Below are 22,598 nucleotides of genomic sequence, written 5' to 3'. Positions count from 1 at the left end.
TGAATATCAAAGCCCAATTTGAACCTAAACTCATTGGATCCTGTGTTAGTTCTTCATTCAAAAAATAATTAATTGAATTTTCTCAATATCAATATGACACAATGAACACCTTCTTAATCTAATACATTTGAAATTGCTTACTTTTATTGTTTAAATCTTACAAACTTTTTTTAAAAACATATTTTTTAGTTGTCAATGGATCTTTATTTTATTTATTTATATGTGGTACTAAGAATTAAACCCAATGCCCCACACAAGCTAGGCAAGCGCTCTACCACTGAGTCACAACCTCAGTCCTCTTTCAAGCTTTTGAGTACAATGATCTGGGATGGAGTTTTAGATTTTTTAAAAGTAGCCATGTCCACAGACTGTATATAGTCTCAAAAATAGTGACCTGCTCCTTCAGCATATCTGTTCCAACTTTATCTTCTTGAAATTGCCTCTTACTCTACTAGCATTTTGGTACTGATGTGGCTTTCACTAGCTGTTTCCTAAAAATTTGATTTCCATTATTTGCCCTACATTAAACTATCTTCTGAACAAAAATTATTCACTGAAATTCTTACTAGGAAAGTGGTTCCAATATGAGACTCACAATAATTGAGAAGGATCTTTATTCGTTCATTCATTTACTTGTCTTCCCAATTTCCTTTCATTTCTGTCAGAAATGAAATGAAATATGAATTGCATCCCTTCAATGCATTACAGTGTTGTAAGCTTAAGTAGCATTTGTAATACTTGTTCATTGATTCAGAGATGTTCTTATGATCTAAATGAGCAAATGAGACATAAGAGATGTTTGTTGCAGTTTATGGGAAGATAAGTTGCCTAATTTTCTGTAGTAAATGCAGGTAGAGATTCTCTTTGACATCCTGAAAGAGAAGGATTATCCTTAGAAGATAGTGGCAACCATTTGACTCCCAGAACAATACCAAGCTTTGGAAGAAGTTGACATGGTACAGAAAAAACCCAGGGACCAAAAGAAGCCAGATCTTCAGTTACCATTACTGAGGCCACTTGCCTGAAGCTAGCACTATCTCTGGAGTCAGTGCATTCTCTGTTACTTACACCAGTTAGACTCAGGCTTTTAGATTGAACAAAAATAGCACTGAATGATAAACTTTTATTGGCATTTGGTATAAAAAAGTTTAGTTCGCTGTGGCAGATACTATTATTAGTCACCTACACAAAAGACACTATTCTTCCTTGTTAACACAATCCTAATTTTACTCATGATTTAGGAAATAATTGTGTTTCAGGGATCCTCCCCACCTACTGAGAATGCTAATGTTCATTAATCTTAACTAACCATAGTGGTTATTATTTCCTATTCAAGACTGCTTCTGGAGTACAATATCACCATGCAGAGTCAATTCTGTTACAAGCATCATGGGAGGTTTCCTAACTCTTGAAAAGTGAAAATAAGAGAAGACTTTTTCTCTTCCAACTTTTAGATAATGATGATGAAGAATGTAGTCACCTTGCAAATCAGAGGGAGAAACAAGAAGAGAAGCCACAAAATGAACTAACCCTGGAATTCCCCAGACTTTACCTTCTGTGCAATAAACTCTTATTGTCTAAATTGCTGAGAGACCTGTATCCTGTTATGTGGAGCTGAATCACCTTGACTAATTTATCCACAAACAGTATTGATTCTTTGAAGCTAATCCCAAGTGAAAAATCAACTCAATTGATTAAAGCCAACCTGCATCCTAAAGAGCAACAGAGGCTTTCTCATTTTGAGGCATACTTTGTCATCTGAAGGTTTAAGTGGCTTCAAGAATTGATGAAAATGATTATCCATATGTAGATTAAAAGTAATTCCTATATCTTAAGTCAGAGACAAAAGGGGAAGTTGGCCTGCTGAAAATTAATGTGTGTGCTAAGTCTTTGTTTATCCAGGTGGCTAGAGTCAGAAGACATTGGGAGGGTCATCTTGGAAAGTAGCCAGAACAAATGCCCACAAGTCCTAGAGGTAACCCTGCTGCCAATTCCTGAGATTCTTAGCATTTGCTAGATCAGAAATTAGTAATAGATGGAAACAAAAAGAGTGAGACACCTGACCTATTGTTTCATTCTTTAAAGTCAGGAATGTTCCATAAGCAATTGAGAAGTTCTCAGCAAATGACTCCCTTGGTATGTTGTGACCCCCACATAAGCCAAAGGTGTTAATGGGGCAAAGATTATGTGGACCTACATGCACACCAGACAGTAGAGGTGAGGTGGGATGATGTATAAAGTTGTTAACATATTCCAGACCTACTCCGATACAAGGATTCTTGGGCATATCAGTCATAATAGTAGAAATAAAAAGTATGTATTTACTCTGCTTTGGCATGATTTTTTTTTTGAACAAGTTCTTAGTAAAATGACATAGCATAGGTGCTCTTATGTTTAACTTTTTCATCACTTGTCCTTTTTCCCCTCTCTTTTTCTTCTGTCTCTCAAGTATGTGGGGGGAAGGGGCTGTAGAAAATTATTAAAAAATGAGATCACAGTTATGGAAGTTCATTGATATATATATATATATATAAATTATATATGTAGATATAAATTTATGGTATTATTTATGTACAACATATGTAAAAAACATACACCAAAACTTTCCAGTATCAGGACCAAAGTATTCTTCTAAGTATTTCTTCAGTCGCTTGTACAATTATTTTGTATTTTTCTACCTCAGATCTGATCCCAACCTGAAAATAACTCCTTTACCATTAGCTCTGATAATGTTCTCAAGAAATATATTTACCTGATAAAGTAGGTAACTAATAGGAAAAACATCTATGAAAATTAACATTTGTGCTGAATATCAGAAGTTTCCCTAAAGAAAGAAACATTTGTTTGAGCTCCCTCTTGGGGAACTTCTCTATCACTTTTGAATTATCTATTATAATTTCAAGATGAAATTACATCCTGAAATTGCAAAAAAATAAAATAAAATAAAGCTGATAAAACTGGAGTGGCATTCCACAGGGAGGAGAAGTAGAAAGAACCGCTTTCCACGGGATGTCTTCAGGAACAGGGAATTTAAATTATCATGGACATCCTTGGCCCCCACCTTCTCTCTGAATCTATTTTTTACTATTGTCCTATCAGATGAAATTTAAACTAACAGCAAGTTGCACAAAATGAAAGTGGAAAAAGAGTTGATAAAAATAAAGTTAGATACAATCGCTTGTCTGGAGGTAAGATTGATAAGCAGTCTTTGTGAGCCATTCCTCTCAGGAGCACAAGGATCCTCCGCTTTGACATCTTTACCCACTTCAGCTCTATTACTTCTCACTCACTTAAACTACTTTCACAACTCCTTCCCTAAGACTGACTTTTCTTCTGGTTTCCTCCAAATTGATCCCTGTAGATTCCACTTGGAATCAACTCCAAGGTCTCAGGTGTGCCACTGTGAAGGCCCACTTGATTTCTCTAAGTGACCTCCACCAGACTGTTAGTTCCTTATGCCCATCTATATATTTCCACAAAATGGTGAAAACTGAGGAGGAAGCATAGAGCTTAGGAAACATCTTGATAAAACAGTATTCCAAAGAAATTAATAACATAATTTTTTGGTTTTTTTTGTGTGTGTGATCAAACCAGGATCTCACACATGCTAGGCAAGCACTCTATCTCTGAGTTCCACCCCCAATCCTTGAAAACATAATTTTTGAATAAGAATTATAAGGTCATGAAGTAAAGGAAGTTGCAGGAGAATATTGCATGACCTAACTGGGATGGAAACAATTAAACCAAGTTAAGAAAATTCTAGAAGTTTGAATCAGTAGGACTTAGTGATAAGATGAATGAAAATTGGTTTGGGGTTTATAGCTCAGTGGTAGAATGTATGTTTAGTATGTGCAAGGCCCTAGGTTTGATCCCCAGTACCACAAAATATTTGTTTTTGTTTCTGTTTTGTTTTGTTTAACTATGCATGGTAAAGTGCAGAATTAAAAAAAAAAAAAAAACAAAAAAAAACAGTCTAAAGTAACTCCCAGGTTTCTGAGTTTTTAGCAAGTAGATGTATAGCAATACTGTTTTACTCTGCTGGGGAATATTGGTAGGGAATCAATTGTGGAGGTTAAATAATGAGTTCAGTTTAGGACATAGTGTACCTGAGGTGCTTACAAGATATCAGAACATAGGGGTCCGGGGTCGAGAGCTCAGGTCGGATCTAGTGTTATAAATCTGGGCATCTTTCATACCAAGAGATTGCAACCAAGGCCACAGACATGAGAGAAATTACCTACAGAGCGGAAAAGGAGTTTAAGACCAGAAGTGTAAGAATGTCCATGTGCTTATTGCTCTAAGAAGCCTACATAATAAGACCAAAGGAGTAACCAGAAAGTCTGGAGGAAAAAGTTATGTTGCAGAAATCAAGGGGAAAGTGTTCTGAAGAGATTGTTTAACAGGCACAAAGGTTTAGAGGTCAAGTAAAATGAACTTGAAGTAAGTCCATTGGATTTTGTGACATTGATAACCTCAAAAGAAGTTTAGTAGGGTAATTAAAAACAAAATTTAGACTGCAACCGGTTAACATGAGAAAAGTAGGAGGAAAGTCTGAGAGTATACACAAATCACAGAAGAGATTTTCCTGTTCAGGGGTAAAAGGTGATAGAACTGAAGAGGCATTAAAGAGTGAAAGGATTCTATATTCTTTTAAAGATAGCAGCAGTTAAGTCTGTTTGCATGGTAATTACTTGGACCCATTAGAAAGGTTAACATTTATAAGGCAGAAGGAATAACAATGGTTTAAGATTCCAGAGGAGGCCAGGGGGTCTAGAAGGCAGACTCTTCCGGATGTGTGAAAACCTTCAGTTGCCCTTAGTTAAAATCCAAGTCCACAAGTGACATTGCACCTAAATGGTCCCTCTGGGTCTCCCATAATGGATAGCTTTTTCTCATTACTCAGGAGTTCATTCATTTTCCCTCTATCGATTTCCTATTGCAGTTGTGACAAGTTGTCACAAGCTTAGTACCTTAAAACAGCACAGGTTTATTACTGTATAGTTCTGGGGACCAAAAGTCCAAAACAAGTGCCACTGGCCCGAAGTCAAGGTATCAACAAGGCTGTGCTCCTTCCAGCAGTTCTAGGGGGAAATGCTTCCTTGCGTTTTTCCAGCTACTATTGGTCACTTGACTTACGGTTCTTTTCTCTATTTTCCAAGTCAATCGTGCAGCATCTTCAGATATTTCTCTGACTCTGACCCCTAATGATCCTCTTATCACCCTTGTTTTTACATTGAGTTCTGGGTAATCCAGCACAATTGTTTCTATCTCAACTTACCCAATTTAATTACATCTGCAGTGTCACTTTTGTCATTTGAGGTCACATATCCTCATGTTTGGGGAGCATCTTTAGGGGTATCATTTGAGACATCTTTGTTGACATCTTTAGGGGGTCATTATTCTTCTAACCATCTTCCTAGTAACAAAGTACTTTGAAAAACTTGTTGAGAATTATGGATTCTCAGCTTCAGAGCTTCTTCTGCTTAATAGTTGTTTGTATAAGTTAAAATCTCAATAACAAATTTCATGAATGTCATTCTCGGGTGATGGAGTATTCACCACTTACAGAATCTGTCCTGAGAGTTATGTGAAGGTCCCACTTGGCTGATGTTAGTAGCAGTTGATTTCATCATTTTTAGTGTTCAGGTCAAAACAAATGAACAACCCAAATAAATTCTGTGTGATCCTTCTGCTGCTCTATTATTTTTTGCAGTTTATTCTATTTTATGTACATTTTTTTTTAACCTAGGCAAGAGGTGCTAGCTCCAGATCTCATACCATATCTAGGGGGCTAAGTAAAGTTCAGTGGCACATCCTTATCTTCCCAGGGCTAATCAAACAAAGAGACATGAAAGATGGGGTGAGATTCAAGGAAGAGAAGGACCATGTGCTGTGAAGAATAGCTGCACACTTCGTTCAGACTTGTGCAAGCAAAGGTGACTTCATACCATCATCAGGAATATCTGATAGAGTCAAGCCTGCTAAATCAAAATGACTTGAATTCCTCCACAAGTTCATTCCCCTGCATAGTTTGTTTATTTTTAAAAAATTTTTATTGGTTCATTCTAATTATACCTAATGGTGGGATTCATTTTTCCGTAGATTATGATACATGTATCATAATTTGATCACTTATCCCCCAGTACCTCCCCTATCCCATCTCTCCTCTTTGCATAGTTTAAGGAAGCAAAATCCTAAATTTCCACACACACACTGCTTTTTTTTTTTTTTTTTTTTTTTTTGGTTCTAGGGATTGAAGACAAAGTCTTATTAAGTTGCTTAGGGCCTTGCTAAATTACTGAGGCTAGCTTTGAATATGCAATCTTCTTGCCTCAGCCTCCTGAGATGCTGAGATTACAGATGTGAGCCACAGCACCTGGCCAGACTCCTGATTTAAAAAAAAAAGAAGAAGAAGAAGAAGAAGTTAGATACTTTATCCCAACATTCTTGCGGGGGGCGGGGATGGGTACTACTTTCTGTTGTCTTTATCACCAATGCTATTACTACTGCGGCATGATTTTATTTCTCAATGCTATATATCTTCAGAATCTATAATGTCTTTTGAAAATAAATGCAAACACATTAACTAAATAGTCCTTCTTCATTTCATAATGATGTAGCCTATAAAACTCCTGTGCACCAGGAAGAAAAACAGGGGAAAGCCTCACATTTGATCCTCTAGTTCAATGTGCCGTCCAAAAGACATAAACTCATTTGACTTTTATTCCTTCAATTGACTTGAGTCCCTACTGATGCCTTTTCAATAAGTACAGAAACAGGCCTTCGTCCATTGTCTCCTCTCTTTTGTCCTTTCACACAATCTCCTAGGTCTCTCCCTCCCTTGAATTTCCTGACCCTCCTGCCAGGGTCCATTTTTACCTCTTGACTTCTGGCCAACTTGCGGGTCAGTGCAATTTGCCCTTTATTCTCTATGCACAAGCAAGCAAGTCATATTATAGCAGGGTATTTCAGGTCCTGCTCATTGGAAGAAGCAAGAGAGGTTCCAGAAAGCCTTTCTTCTGCCTAGATTGACTTCCTCTTGACATAACTTAGGAATGTTATGCTAACAGTGTTTGTTTCTTCTGAACCTTGTTAAAGAACCCCTTCTATAAAATATCCTGAAGTGGCAGGGAAGGAACCCTGCCCCAGAAAGGGTGTCATGAAATCAACCTCCCTATGTTGTCCCACCCTCACCCTAGTGGAATCCATCCGGTGAGCAGACGGAAGATGGAATGTAGCACTGACCTCTGCCCACCAGTAATGTCTGGTCAAGAGGTTTTCCCCCAACCTTCCACCATGGACCAGCTTAGGGACACTCTTTTTCCTCTGAAGACTCTAGTTTGGATCTTAGTGTCCCCCTGAAGGCCCACATGGTAAAGACATGGTCTCCAGCTTGTCATATGGGGAGACAGTGGAAACTGTCTACTGGGAGGTCCTTAGGTAATTGGGGGCCTCACAGGGAATTGTGGGAGCCAGGCCCCTACTCTTTCTCTTTTGCTTCCTGGTCTTAAGGTGAGTAGTTCTCTCTGCCACATGCTGCCACCAAGACGTGCTCCCCCTTCCTCCACTAGAGACCTTGAAGAAGCAGGCTGACCCATCATGGACTAGAACCTCTAAAACTGTGAGCCAAAACCTTTGAGGATTTTTGTGTGTGTGTGTGTTGTTGTTTGTTGGTTTTTACTTTTGTTTTTGTATTTTGGTGGTAGGGATTAAACCCTGGTGCTTCATGTATTCTAAGTACAAGCTATACCACGGAACCACAACCCCCACCTTTCCTCTTTCTTTCTTCCTTTTTCTTTCTTTCTTTCCTTTCTCCCTGCCTTCCTTCCTACCTTCAGTACTAGGGATTGAACAAAGGAGAACTTTACCACTGAGGTACATCCCCAACCCTTTTTAACTTCGATTTTTTTTTTTTTTTTTTTTTTTTTGAGACGTGGTCTTGCTAAATTGCTGAGGCTGGACTTGAATTAGCAATACTCCTGCCCCAGCCTCCAAGCAGCTGAGGTTACAAACATGTACCATCATGTCAGCTCTGTAAACCTGTCCTTATTATAAGTTGATTATCTCAGGTATTTTGTTACGATAATAGAGAACTGACTACCACTCCCTACCTTCCACCATGGAAAAGCATGGTGATGTATCAAATTAACTCTTTTCCCTCTGATTTTGATAATTTTTAGCCTATGAAATAGACTAACAATAGACAGATTAACAGAAAAAATATCAAATTTATTAATGTGCAGAACATGGGAGCCATACACAAAGCATGAGGCTCAAGGGAGGGTTAGGGAGTTGGAGCATATATAGAACTAAATAAACCCAGGCTTAGGCTTTGGGGGGAAAGGGAATGGCAGCAAGTTATGAAAACTGAGTCTTCCAGGTAAAAGCCATCTGTGGGAGTCTCTGTCTGGGTCAAGCGTCTGACTCCTAATCTTCTTCCTCCGGAAAGATCTTTTCGAAGCAGAAAGGAGGATAACAAATAGAAAAACCTGTTTATATTCATTGGATGTTTACTTCACCAATATGTATTTCCTTCCAGGATGAAAATTTCTTTTACAAAAGGACAACCTTTCCAAGTTAATCCTGTTTCTCTGAATAGCCATATTGAAATATACCAAAGAAATTTATTTCTAATGGGCATGTTCTGGGGCCCCACTGCAGCCCATTTTAATTTTGTGGCATCATTTTGCGGCATCGTCACTTGCTATTCTTCATGGGCACCACCCACCACCCTTCCCATGCTGACGCCGAGGCAGTCATGCTTCTTTCATTCATGCATGTTTTTATCAGTATTCTGGAACACGAGTGTGTCAGCTGAATCCAGCAAACCCCAAGCAGAACCCAAGTTCAGGGTTCAGAACTTCAGAAGGGATTCACTTACTCCCCATATGGCAGAGGTAGTTCTTCAAACTGTGTGGATACGGAGGAGTTGTTGTGCCTCCACCTGAGGTGCGACCTTCCTGCCCTCTCCTTCCGTTCACCCTCTCTTTTCCATCCATTTCTCATGGAAAGAAGAGACTTCTCTGCAGACCAGCTTAAAAGGAAATGGATCCATTCCTCCACTAAAACAGAAACGGAAGCAAAACCAAAACAAACTCTCAAACACTCATTTGCTCTGGATGCTCTGGAGATAATTTAGCCAAGTTAGAACTGGCAAGATGTTTCTGGGATGTAAGCTAATTAAACAAGGGGAAGGGTTGTGAGGACCATGGGTGTTTAGTCAGTTATTAACATTTACAGGCAGAGCCTTGTCAAATAGCCAAAGAGGCACACAGAGTAGAACAGATGTGATCTCTCTCCTCCAGTTTGGTACTACAGCCTTGTCAAGAAGAGGCTTGCCTGAATTTCTGGCCTACCCTTTAGGATTTAGCCAAAGGTTGGTTTACTATGCCTCTTGTAAGTCAGCAGAAATTCAACTGTACAAGCTTGGCTGATTATCAGAATTTCCAGAACTCCAGCAAGGTGGTGCCCACACACACCTGCATAATCCCTGATATTCAGGAGGCCGAGGCAGGAGGATTGCAAGTTTGAGACCAACTTGAGCAATTTAGGGAGGGCTTGTCTCCAAAGTAAAAAAAAAAAAAAAGGTGGGGGGAGCAGTTTGGGGATGTGGTTCAGTGTTAGAATGCTTTCCTAGCACGTATGAGACCCTGGGTTCAATCCTAGTACTGCAACAACAACAACGGAATTATCTGGGGATTCTTCTGAAAACACAGATTCCTGCACATTCTTCTACATTTATTCAGTCGGAGGCAAGGCCTTGGATTCTCCATATTGTCAATGCCTACCAGGTTCCAGATTTGAAGAACCATGTTTATAGCTTATAAACCTAAAACATAGATCTGGAAGAGGTCTAGGGGATCAACTACTTGAACTTTTGTATTTTTTTATCCAAAGAAAGTAAATTCAGAGATGTTACATGCACTTTTATACAGTCACAAAGGTGTTCATTATTATTGTTATTGTTATTTTAATGTGGTAGTGAAAAGCTTTGTTTGACGAAAAACACTCCCAGAAGGAAACCTAGGTATCATCCTAGTGGTATACCAATCAACTGGCTATTTCTAAGGTGATTTTGTATCACACATGTACTTAATTTTCATTCTTTTATTCACTTGAGAAATAAGTACTACTAATACTCCAAGCACTACTTTAGGCACAGGGGATACAGTAGCAAACAAAACATTCAAGTAGCTTGCCTTCATGGAACTTTTGCTCTAGGGGGTAAGATAAACAAGATAAAAAACAAAATATAAAGTGACCAAATACAGTATCCCCATAAACTTAAAGCAGGGAAAAGGGATTTGAAGTGTTCAGCAATGGAGGTTGGGTTGAAATTTTAAGTGGGATGGCCAGGGAAGATTCCATTGTATGAAGGTGAGTTTGGACAGTGACAACCTGAAGGAATTGAGGAAGCTAATCATATATGCAATAGAGGTACAATTGTCCAGGCAGAGGAAATAGTAAGTGCAAAGCCCTGGGATAGGAACATGCTCTGTCTTTTAGGAATAGCAATAAGGATGGTGGAAATGTAGCAGAGTAAATACTAGATTTATTCTGGAGAGGAGGAATAGGAGACATTCCTATTCCTAGGAGAAAGGTAAGGCGGGGCCCAGACCAAACAGGGTCTTGAAGTTCATTGTAAGCATTTGGGTTTTTAGTCTGCTTGAGATGAAAAATCAATGAAGGGCATTAGAGTATTAAGGCCTAACTTATATCATAATGGGAACTGTCTGTGTAAGAACTGAAACCAGACCAAAGTAGCAGAAGCAAGATGAACAGATATGAAGCTATTGCAATACTTCAAATCTATATTTGGGGAATTAGTATTTAATAAATGAGTTGATTATATGCTTCAGAATATGCATAAGAAGGAGGATAAGAATCTGCAATTCCTGAAATCTGCATGCCTGAAATCCCAGTGTGACTCAGGAAGCTGAAGAGGATCTCAAGTTCAAGGCCAGCCTCAGCAACTTAGCTGAGGTTGAAGTCCTAAGCAACTTAGCAAGAGCTTGTCTCAAAATAAAAAATAAGGACTGAGGGATATAGCTCAGTGGTAAAGTGTCCTGGTTCAATCCCTAGTGCCAAAAAAATAAAATATAATCATAATCATAATCATAATCATCCGCAGTTCCCTTGGTCTGTTTAGCTCTCACACACCTCGCAGGGAGAGCATCTAACTGCCACTTGAACTTGAGTGATACTTGCTGTTAGAGATGAGTGCTTTTCATCCTATGTGATCCCTCACCACTAACCAAGTCATCAAAGTGTCCACACATCAGTGAGACCTCTCACTCTGGTTCTGGAGACTGTTATGCTGCTGGGGTCTGAATATTTATGTTCCTCTAAAACTCATCTCAAATCTAATCCTCAATGTGTTGCTATGAAGAGATGGGGCCTTTAGGAGATGAGTAGGTCATGAGGGTAGAACCCTCCTGAATGGGATCATTGCCCTTCTAAAAAAGGCTTGAGGGAGCCTATTGTCCCTTCCCCAGGTAAAGACAGCTAGAAGGTGCCATCTAAGAGGGATGGGTCCTTCCCAGACATTCAGCCTGCTGGCACCATGATTTTGGACTTCTCAGACTCAGGAACTGGGAGAAAAAGTTTCTGTTGTTTATAAATTACCCAGACCATAATGTTCTGTTAGAGCTGCCTGAGGCACGTGGACACTGCATCTGCTTGAGGCCCAAAGGAATGTTAAGGAACACTGCTTCCTACACAATCTGTCTTGCCCCTGACTTCTCCTAAGTGTTTTCTCTTCTTCGGGTGTTCTAGAGGTTCTCTGATCTGCTGCTTTCAGGAGCACTAACCATCATGTCCTCAGGTCTGCAGCCTTTCCCTTATGATGTGGACTAAGTATTTGCTTCCATTCCAAGGCATTCATGAAAACAGATAGTTTTAAGCTCATAGGTTTGATATTTTAAGCTAGAAACATAAATTCTATCTAGTCTGCAACTGCATCTCACATCATTCCTCTAAAATATAATCCCATTATAAAACTGATCATCATTATGCTATCAAAAATTTCTAACAAATGTCATACTATATTTTTTAAATGACTGAGCTTATTTATTATCAACCAAATCTATTCTTATGGTGCTGTTTTTTTTCCCAAGCCAATTAACACATGCCAACTTCAGATGTATTCTAAATATTCACAACATTAGTGGAAGGAAATTGAAACATTGTTGAAGTCAGTCACTTGGCATTGTGGAGACTGGTCTTATTGTACAAATAAAAACATTGAAGAGGGAGGTTGGAAAAAACTTCAAGACATAATACTAGTTTTAGTTTCAAGAGGCAAAATATTGGTACTACAAGCATACAAAACAAATAAGTGAATCATCTGATTCAGAGAATTGCCTTTAGCAAATGTTCATTGAGAAGGATAGAAAACCAGGAAGGTTTGTGTTGTTTTATTTCTTATTCAAGCGGGGAGGGATGTATTAATAAGGATGTGCCAATCTGCAAGCCCAAGTGTGACAAGAGATGAAGCTGAACTTCCTGGTGGTTGTTGATAATATACACAGCTTTCAAAAGCAGTGTGAAGTGAGTCATAGTGATGGGCATTTGTACAGAGGAGGCTGACAGAGTCTTAGGCCAAATAGTAATCCTGGGTGGCTCTGGTGGAATGAGGTATGTAATCACCTCACCGGTAAGTGTCTTTCTTATTGAGTAAACACTTGGCAGCCTTGGTCATTCGCTTGAAAGGCAGAGAGAAAAGTAAACTTTCACAAGTGAGTACCCAGGGGAGGTGTTTATGTAGGCTAATTGTGTCCTTTAGGGCCTCAGTTAGGGCAGCCTCTCCCACGCCCCATGGTGGAGCTGCCACTGCAGGGGCCAACATCGCAGCTAATCCTCTGTGTCCAGGCGCCTGTTCATTAGTCCCTAGATGAATGAAGGAACAAAAGATGACTGTAGAGGTTACCCACAATCCAACTGTGCACAAGTGGGCTTCCCATTCCTTGAGGTATTCAATTCAGAAACTAGACCGGTGGCTCTCAGCATTTCTCTGCTCCTTGCACACTTTTGGATGGCACTGGTAAAGGGATCTTTACAAAGGAGTATTTAGAAAATCTAAAAATTTCCTTCCCTATCATTCCCTGGGTCACATTCCAACACTCTATCACTGTCTGTTAAAGCTATTAACTTCCTCAACTCACAAAGTAATGTGTTTTCATGTGTTCTGGGTCTTTTGACCTAATGTGATGCCATGTGTTCTTTTTCTGATTAGCAACAGGTGGCTCCCTACTCTCCTTCACATCTGTCCATCAGCTTTCTACCTGTTAGTTATTTCTAAAACAGCTGGCCCCTGCAATGATGACAAAAATGCAGATTTTATCCATTGATTACAACTTGGCAGCCAATACATAAAGAGCACAAGAGACTCCAGTGTCTAGGAGGAACCTGTTTAGAAAAGCATCGTAGAGATGTTCCAGAAATAATTCCTGTGCTGGACCAGATTGTCCCCAAAATGCATTCCATCTCTCAGGTTCTAAGCTACACCTTAAACTACAATTACCTCTGCTGTTACAATGATCTCTGCTGTTAGTTATTATTAGTAATACTTCATCTAATTCTCATGTGGCACTTTGCTAAGAACATAAAAGTTTTGAGGTTATAGAGAATGGGAAGCTGGAAATGGCCAAAGGCAAATGTCACAATTTCTTCTGGGCCTTTGGTCTTTCAAGGCTGTTATAGAAAAGTGAGCATGGCCTGACCCATCTGCAAGCCGAATGCTCCTATTGTCTGTCCTTTTTCTAAATCTTTATAAACTGCTCAATTTCTACTACCTGTTTCTTGTCTCCCCTTTGCTATGACCCTAAACCCTCATTCTCCTCTTTCTCACTCCCATTGTAAGCCTTTCTTTTTTCCCCCCTGTGGTGCTTGGAGTTGAATGTAGGGCTTTGTGCATGCTAGGCAGGTGCTTTACCACTAAACTACATCCTCAACTTTAACATCTGTTTTATGTACAGGTGGATAGAAGGGAAATAATGAAAAATCGTGTATGCATATAAAAAAAACTCTGCACGTGTGAAGAGTTCACGCTCTGATGCTGGCTAATCAGTTCTCTCACAGGTTGAGGGCCTTCCTTGAGTCTGGTCTTCTGAAGCCTCCGGGTGTGGAGTTAAAACTAAGTGTACCTGGTCAGATGGCAGAACCTCCGTGTTCAGGTCGCTGTGACCATGGCAAGACTATCTGAGTTGCCAAGAAAGTCCAGGAAAGACTGTGGGCCCTTGAGATTTGGGCCCTGTGAGCTGTCAGGGCTTTAGGGACATAAGTTCCATCTTGTTACAAAGGAGAAGGACTTGATGAGGGAAGAGCAGTGTGACAGCTGATCCAAAATCTCACTGAGATGGGAGAATTTCCAATATATATAGGATGCGACACTCTTGGAGTCTCCCACTTTGTTAAAGAAACTTTGGTATTTGTGATGTGTTTAGAAATAGAACAAAAGTGTTTGTGTTACATGTGTAAAGAGATTGTTTAAGAGTAAAATGTTCTTGAGTAAGAAATTTTCTTTCTGGCATACATACTCCTTAGCTTGTCTCCTAATCAGCATTTTCATTGAAGACATGAAAACACACACAGTGTGAATCTAAGACCCCAGGCCATCTCTCCATTTTCCAACTTGTTTTCCAATTGTTTTTCTCCCTATGCCATGGACTGAATTATGGCCTCAACCAAATGCATACTTTGAAGCCCTGACTCCCAATGTGATGGCATTTGGAGATGGGACCTGTGCAAGGTAAAAAGGATCTGATAAGGTCATGAGGGCAGGGCCTTCAAGATGGAATTAGTGCTCTTTCTAGAAAAGACATTAGTGAGCTTTCAGTTTCTCTCTCTTTCTGCCACGTAAAGACACGGAGAGAAGGCAGCTGTCTGCAAACCAAAGAGTTTGCACCAAAACCCAACTATCCTTACAGTCTGATCCGGGACTTTCTGCCCCCAAAACTGTGGATAATAAATTTCTCTTGTTTAAGCCACCCAGGCTGACCCACATGCCCTGCCTCTCCTCTCGTTTTTTCGCTACCTTCACCTTCTGCCACTCTCTTCAACAGAGAATGTAGACCTAGTGTCTACAATGCCTAATCTTAAAGGTTAATCTTAAGACCTCCCTGCTGTGCTCTGCCCCTTTATCATTAGAAAAAGATGAACAAAATGTTCTATTTCTGTTGCCTTATTTAAAAAAAAGAAAAAAGAAAAGGAAGAAAGGCCAAATATCATTACACGTGTAAGTTAATGATAACTTCTCCCGAAAGGAGACAAAAAAAATGGGTCAGAAAAAAAATTGAAGGAGAGTGCAAAGAGATGGCAGAAGCGACGCAGACAGGCACATTCAAGGAGCGTGGCTCCTTCTGCACCCTCTCCATCGCTGAGCCTCTCCAGGTCCAGCCTCCCCACCTGCCTACCATTCCTCTTCACAGCATCTCCCCACCATCACCCTGCTGCACTTCTCATTTTTTCTTTCTTCTCTGGATGCAACTTATTTCAGTTCATGAAACCCCATTTTCTCAAGCCTAGATTTGCATGCCTCCACGCTCTGGGTCACAGAAAAGTGATCTGTGGTTGAGATCCAGCAGCCCTCCCTCCCAGATAACACCCGTGCAGGTTAACTAGATCCGTATGTCTACAAGTAACATGTCCCTCTGGGTTTAAGGGAGTGCTCCTTCAAAAGGAAATGCTAACCCAGTACTATCAAATAGGAATATAATAAGTGATACAAAGCAAACCACATATTTTAAGATTTCCTAATAGCCACATTTTTAAAAAGTTAGAACATGTGAATGAAATGTTTCAATAATCTACCTCATTTAACACAATATATCTAAAACATTATCTTATTCTTTTTTGAGTACTGAAGATTGAACCCAGGGGTGCTCATTACTGAGTCACAACTCAGCCCTTTTTTTATATTTTATTAGAGATGGGGTTCACTGAGTTTCTAAGTGCCTCACTAAGTTGCTGAGACTGACTTTGAACTTGCGATCCTCTGGTCTCAGCCTCCCGAGCCACTGGGATTACAGGCATGTGCCACCGCACCAGGCTAAAACATTATCATTTTAATACACAAACAATACAAAAAAATTTAATAAGATAATTCTCAGTGTTTTTCTTTCAAACTAGATCTTCCAAATCAAATGTGGATTTTGCATTTACAGTACATCTTTACTCAGACTAGTCGAATTCAGTGACTTAATGTGGCTACTGTACTGACAGCACAACTCTGGCCAAATGAAAGAAAAGGTGAGGCCCTGGCATTTCAGCAGATGAGGAAAGTCCTCCACCATGTAGATTCCTTCTCCCAGCCTGGAAAGCACATGCCTATTGCAGAGGCAAGGAACTAAACCCTCCTTTGACATTTTACTTTTCATTGCTCTTTAAGAAAGTTATTCAAATCACTATCTCCTTCAATATTAGTATTATAATTTCAAATAATCAGAGCAAAAATTTCTCTCAAGTCATCTTAAAATTTAGAAATTGCTAATAATTTCTAAGAGCAGAGAATGGCCTGATCTCACCTCTTATCACTTTTGGGCAACCAAAAGGATTCTGCAGACTGTGTCATGTAGTGTTTAAACTTCTTTCAGTGAATCCCTGAGAAAGTGATGACAGCTCATTAGTTTTATTAGATGAGAAGCATACACCACCCAGCAAAGCTGCCCCATTTTGAGCAGGTGCATGGCTATATGACAGTAGCAGGCTTCTGTATTTGGGACTGACAGTAATGTTTCTCCCAGGTGCAGCTTTGGGGATTGTTTTCTATAGGCTGGAGTAAATATTAGACCTTCAATTATAGCAATCAAATGTCAAGGTCTTATGTCAGGTCCATTCATATGCTAGGGTTCTATTATTCCTAAGATGATACCTAAGCCCTTAATATCCCTTACCACCTATTCCTGATTCTTCCCAGGGGAATTTGATAGTGGAAATTCAAGAGAATTGTGATCAGGAGGGTGATACTGATTAGGTCTAATAATGTGGGGTTCATTTTAAGGCAAAAATTTTTGGGAAGGGTTAGTGAGATTTGTTTTGCGGGATTCCCTGCATGAATCACTATTTCATCTCTTTCTTGGGCCCTCTCTCTCACTTCTCATTCAGATCTTTATCTTCATTATCTTTATTATTATTAGATCTTATCTTTACTTGAGGGGTTAGCTGATAAAAATTGTTAACAGGGAGGATTTTATGTCCAGGAGGAATTTTCAATTTAATTTTAAATGCCAAAAAGTCTTCAGACCTGAAAGAATTAAATATCTATGGGACATACCATGCAAAGAGAGTTTCCTGGATTATCTCAAACTGCACCCCCGCCAACTCTAATACTGACTTGGGTTGAGAGACTAGTCTTTCCTCATTATCATTTACCCTGGAAGGAACAATGGCAAGTTTTTTTTGTTTTTGTTTTGTTTTCAATTGAATAAAACTTTAATTTGAAGCATATTTCTACTTGATTATAGCTCTTGTGAAAGGTTCCTAGGGAAAAGGATAACTTGAAACTCGTGATGTCTGTTATTTGGAGACTGGATTTTCAAGGATGGTTCATTCCCATGGTTAATTGAAAATTAAATGCGTATAAAAATTTTTAAAGAGTTGGCAAGGCTGATCTCCTTATTCTCAAGAGGCTTCCAAGTTCTTTCATGAGCACCCAGAATCGGTCCCTTCACTGGGTCTGTATTCTCCCCTCAATCTCTCTGACCAGATGACACAACATCTGTGTTCTCTTTTGAGAACGTGAGAAATGAAGTTTTTTCATGTTTCATCTCTTTGAGTTCTGGGAGCTCCAGTTAAAACTGCTCAGACTTTCCTTTTCTTGTTTGCTTTAGAAGACGACTCGCCAGAAGAATTCTGTGGTGGTCTCCCTCCTGTGGAAGAGGTTGTTGATAGGAAAATTAGCCTGATTATGGAACTGTCGACCCAGCTTTCCTTTCAGACGGAGAAGATAACTGAGTTGGAAGAAGAGTTGGAGGAGAAGGAAAAAATGATTCAGCAGCTGGAAGACAAGTGGGAGCCCCATTTTTCCCAAAAGGAAGAGGACTCAACAGAATGTTTAGAAGAAACCCCAATTTACTTTAATAATAGCATCCCTCCTGTGGTCTCTGATAAGGAGTTGTAAAAACAAAACGAAACAAAAAATAAATAAATAAATAAATAAAAATAAAAGTTTATTAAGTGTCAAGGTAAAATCCAGACCCAAGTAGTCTCCTCACTGACAAACTCAAGTTCAAGTTCATGGTTTTGAATGTTTCCTATAAAGTTTATATTAAAAGAAAATCAAAGACTTTAGACAGTAGTACTCACATAATCCACACAGCTGTAGAATACTATGCTTTTAGACATTCCTAGTAACAAAACTAGACAAAAATGGTAAAAGAACTTAGCATTATCTTCTTACCAAATGTTTGTTACACTGCAGGGAAGTGTGGCACACTTCCTGTCCTGGTGTGTGAACAGAAAGCTGTCATGCAGGGCCAACTTCAGCTGGGGGTGTTAGACTACTGAAGAGTAGAATCTTTGCTAACAGAGTAACAGAGTCAATAGCCATGAGATTTGTCCTTTATGTCCTCTGGAGTTTATTTCCTTGCGGTATGCATTTTACTAACATTAGCAAGGGTAGAAATGAAATAAAATTAAAGCAATTTAAAAAAAATGAATGAATCAGAGCTATAGTCCTTTGGGGAAAGCGTTCTGGGAGTATCTCCCAAGAAAAACACACAATACTGGTTTTTCCCCTAGGAAGAAGGATTAAGACCAAAGCAAAATATACTCTTCCATTATGATTGTACCACATAGCTGTGAACAGCACAAAATAATGGCCGGAAAAAATGGAACATGGGCAAAGGAAAGCTACTCTGAAACTAATGGACTAGAAGGGATCATATCATAGTCCTTTTCCACCCATTCCATCCAAATGAACTATTTCTTCCCAAAGGGAGCAGCTAGGCACCAACAGTGAGAAAGATTGTAGTACTTAATTCTTACCATCCTGGTATAATCTTACTCAAGCAAACAGATCTAGCTCTCTCATGAGGAGAACTGTATTGTTGCTTCTTCAATTTATCTATTAAATAAATATCAGTGTAAACTCTTCTATCTTCTAAGGAATAATCACAGGTGTTAAAAATAGAGGGAATGTGAGAATCCCAACTTTTATAAGCCAGGAGTTCTAGACACATGAGTGTCTCCTTAAATGTAAGGCTGATTATAATAAGAAATGGGAAATTGAAGAAAGAAAGTGAGTGAGCATGGGGTCAACCTAGTGAGCATTGCTTTTGTAGAGGTCCTCATGCTTACCAAGCAAGCATGATCAGTACCAGAGTACACTCCTGCTTATGGCACAGGGTTCAGGGATATGCATTTTAAGAAACACAGGTGGTATTCTGGTGACCATGTTCCAGGAACTACATTTTCTCAGTCTTTTTTTTTTTTTTTTTTTTTTTTTTTTTTTTTTGGTGCTGGGGATCGAACCCAGGGCCCTCTGCTTGCAAGGCAAGCACTCTACCGACTGAGCTATCTCCCCAGCCCAGGAACTACATTTTAAGATGCATAGGTTGGGGCTGGCTTACACAAAGCTATTACACTTTTGCTTCCAGACTAACGGACAGTGCTCAGAAGGGGAATTACTCTTTGCAAACTGGGGTGAGTCTTCTATACTGTTTAACTAGACATAATCTGATTATGGATCCTGACTACCTACTACAAGCCAGAGAGTACAAACTTAATTTTTTAAAAGGAAGTATTGCTAGATGATGGATATGAGGTTCAGTACAACAAACAAACAAAACAAAACATGGGTGCTACCAGTAGTTTCTATTTTCATACTGAGCTAGACTCTTCCCATATTTGTGTATAACCTCCGTTTTGCCTGTAATAACTGCAAATACCTACAGATGCAGTTCAGTATCAGAAATGAAACTAATTTTCACCTCACTGATCACAAATATGCGCCTATCCCAGAAAACGGTTCTATGCTTTTTCCATGGAGTTGACCTCAGCTCCTCAATCCACTTCAGAAATCCCTCCTCTCTGGTCCTTTTTTTTCTTACCTCGCTAAACCCCATGATCTACTTGGTCAAAATTCATTACCTCCTGTGGCCCCAACTAGATGTCCTAACTCAGTGTCAATGTCCTGACCACTGCTCCTGACACTATAATGATACTTAGGTTTGACACTTCCTTATGATGTATTTCTGAGAGGAAGTGTTAATTTTTTCTTTTTTTTAAGAGCAGACCATTTCTAAGACCAACTATCAGGTCCTCACAATTCTGATGTATTATGCTCACCAAGTTTCAATCTCTTTATTTTATCAAATATTGTCTTAATTCTGTAGGACATTGGGAAATGGTACAAAGGGAAGGTTGACAAAAAAGAGAAAATTCCATCACATCCCAGATAGGCACCCAGAAACTAACTTCTAGATAATTTCCCTGGCCAATGCCCTGGCTAGCCCTCATCATGAAAGCTTTGACTTTATTTATTTACTTATATTTTTTTACAGTGGGGATAAAGTAACAGGCAAAGCAGATCTGCTATTAATGATTAATTGAGCCTGTCACCTGTACATGTTGGCAGACCAGCTACTGAAGAAGAAAGAATCAAGGGTCACGTTACTCTGTAAAGTCATCTTTTAAAAAATTGATCTTGATTCAGGTCTAGGTTATCTCCAAATTAGAAGTTGGGAAGAGATTGGCCCAATGGCAAATAGACTAATCTCTGCTGGTGACATTTCAGTAACAAGAATTCTTTAAGCATCCAGAGAAGAAGATGCTGGCCTCTGATCAGGTTCTAAGGAATAAAATTCACATTTGCAGTTGAATCTGTGTAAATGCATGTTCCCAAAGTTCATTTCGATGTTCTGCCATTCCTCCAGGAAATTGAGTAATAAGCTGTAAATTGTGCTAAATACCTGGTTCAGACAAACTAAAAATCAGTTTATGGTACATACTGTAAGCCAAAAGTTCATTTTCTTAGGAGCAAGTTGGAATCGCAGAGAAATCCACTGACCTTTAAAATATCTTGAATAAACAATCATGAGGCAATTAACATGCTGATGTCCTTGGTTCTTAATGGAAATTTAACAAATCATCAGGTAACATATCTGATTTAAAAATAACTAGAAATCCAGGAAATGAAATATTGAATGAAAACACATTCTCTAATTTTCTAAAATCTTTTATAGAAATATATGCAGTTTTAATTCCACTTTTTCACCAATCATTTTTTTCATGTTGAATATGTGATATGTCTCACCAGTTTAAGTAAATGTTGAATTTAATAATCATTTCATCATCGTGTTTGTGTACCTGCAAATACTTTTGCAGCAAGCTAAAATTATAGCAATTGACTTTATTTATTTACTTATTTTTTTATTTTTTGGTACCAGAGATTGAACCCAGGTGTGCTTACCAACTGAGCCACATCCCAGTCCTTTTCGTATTTTATTTAGAGACAGAGCTTCACTGAGTTGCTTAGGGCCTCCTAAGTTGCTGAGGCTGGCATTGAACTCAAAGATCCTCCTGCCTCAGCCTCCCAAACCACTGGGATTACAGGCATGCACCACAATGCTGGGCCAGCAATAGACATTATAGCTTAGCAGAAAGCCAGTCACTAGAGGAACTGGCCCAGAAAAGTGATTGGAGTCCTTTAGGATTCAATTAAACCAAAGCAAAGAAACCGCAACATAATACATTCTGCCTGAATGCATTTCTACAAAAGAATAAATCTAATTACATTATAATTATCTTCTATGCTCACTCCAAAATCCAATCACTTTCTTCTATACTATGCTGAAGTAAAGAAATTTTGCTTTAATTAAACAAATAGAGAAGTACTGATAAATGTTGTAGGCCTAAGTTGAAATAATATTTATTTGGCAATTATCAAGTATAAGACAAAACTATTCCAACACATATAAGAAAAAAAAGTTTAAAAGACTTGGAAAATCACATTCTTGAAATTCAAAAAGCCTGATTCTAATAATTTGAAGAAAAATAGGGCTGGGGGTGTAACTCAGTGGTCGAGCACATGCTTAGCATGTATGAGACCTTGGGTTCAATACCCAGCACCAAAAGAAAGAAAAAGAGAGAAAGGAAGGAAGGAAGGAAGGAAGGAAGGAAGGAAGGAAGGAAGGAAGGAAGGAAGGAAGGAAGAGAAAATATTTAGATAAAAAAGAAAAGAAAAATTATAAATAATAATTATTATAACTTTCCCTGGTCTTAGACTTAAGAATTCCCAGATGCAGGACAGTATTCCTCATAAGAAAGGAAAAACAAGTTCTAGCAGGAATTAACCTTAAAAAAAAAAAACAAAACAAGTACACAAGGACAAAATTATAGCAATATCCAGGGTTGGCTATAAAGTTTCCCATATCTAATGAAATCAGGATTTTTATGGTAAAACAAAATAAAAACAGTTCTTATTCCCATCATCCAAGATAACTCATTTCCAAAGCCAGATACTCAATACATTTTCAATAGCATGAACCTGTGGCAGGATGACTTTAATTGTTTGGCCATTTCCATCTGTTAGAGCTATATTTTCAGGGCAGGGGATGCAGCTCAGTGGCAGGGTGCTGGATCAGCATGTGCGAGATTTG

General features: G+C 38.9%; 1 protein-coding gene across 1 annotated transcript in view; it reads left to right on the top strand.

Annotated features, from left to right (window-relative positions):
* The window catches only part of Ccdc192 (coiled-coil domain containing 192), a 218,122-nt gene extending 200,004 nt beyond the window's left edge, over window positions 1-18,118 (top strand). Inside the window, exon 7 of the mRNA XM_047554770.1 lies at window positions 17,829-18,118. Coding sequence (XP_047410726.1) covers window positions 17,829-18,118 — 290 coding nt within the window. The remainder of the gene's footprint in view (window positions 1-17,828) is intronic.
* The last annotated feature ends 4,480 nt before the right edge of the window (window positions 18,119-22,598 follow it).

This window comes from Sciurus carolinensis, chromosome 6 (genome assembly GCF_902686445.1).
Source record: "Sciurus carolinensis chromosome 6, mSciCar1.2, whole genome shotgun sequence".
NCBI classification, from domain to species: domain Eukaryota; kingdom Metazoa; phylum Chordata; class Mammalia; order Rodentia; family Sciuridae; genus Sciurus; species Sciurus carolinensis.
Note: the sequence above shows the minus strand (reverse complement) of the source record. Positions and strands in the feature narration are given on the sequence as shown.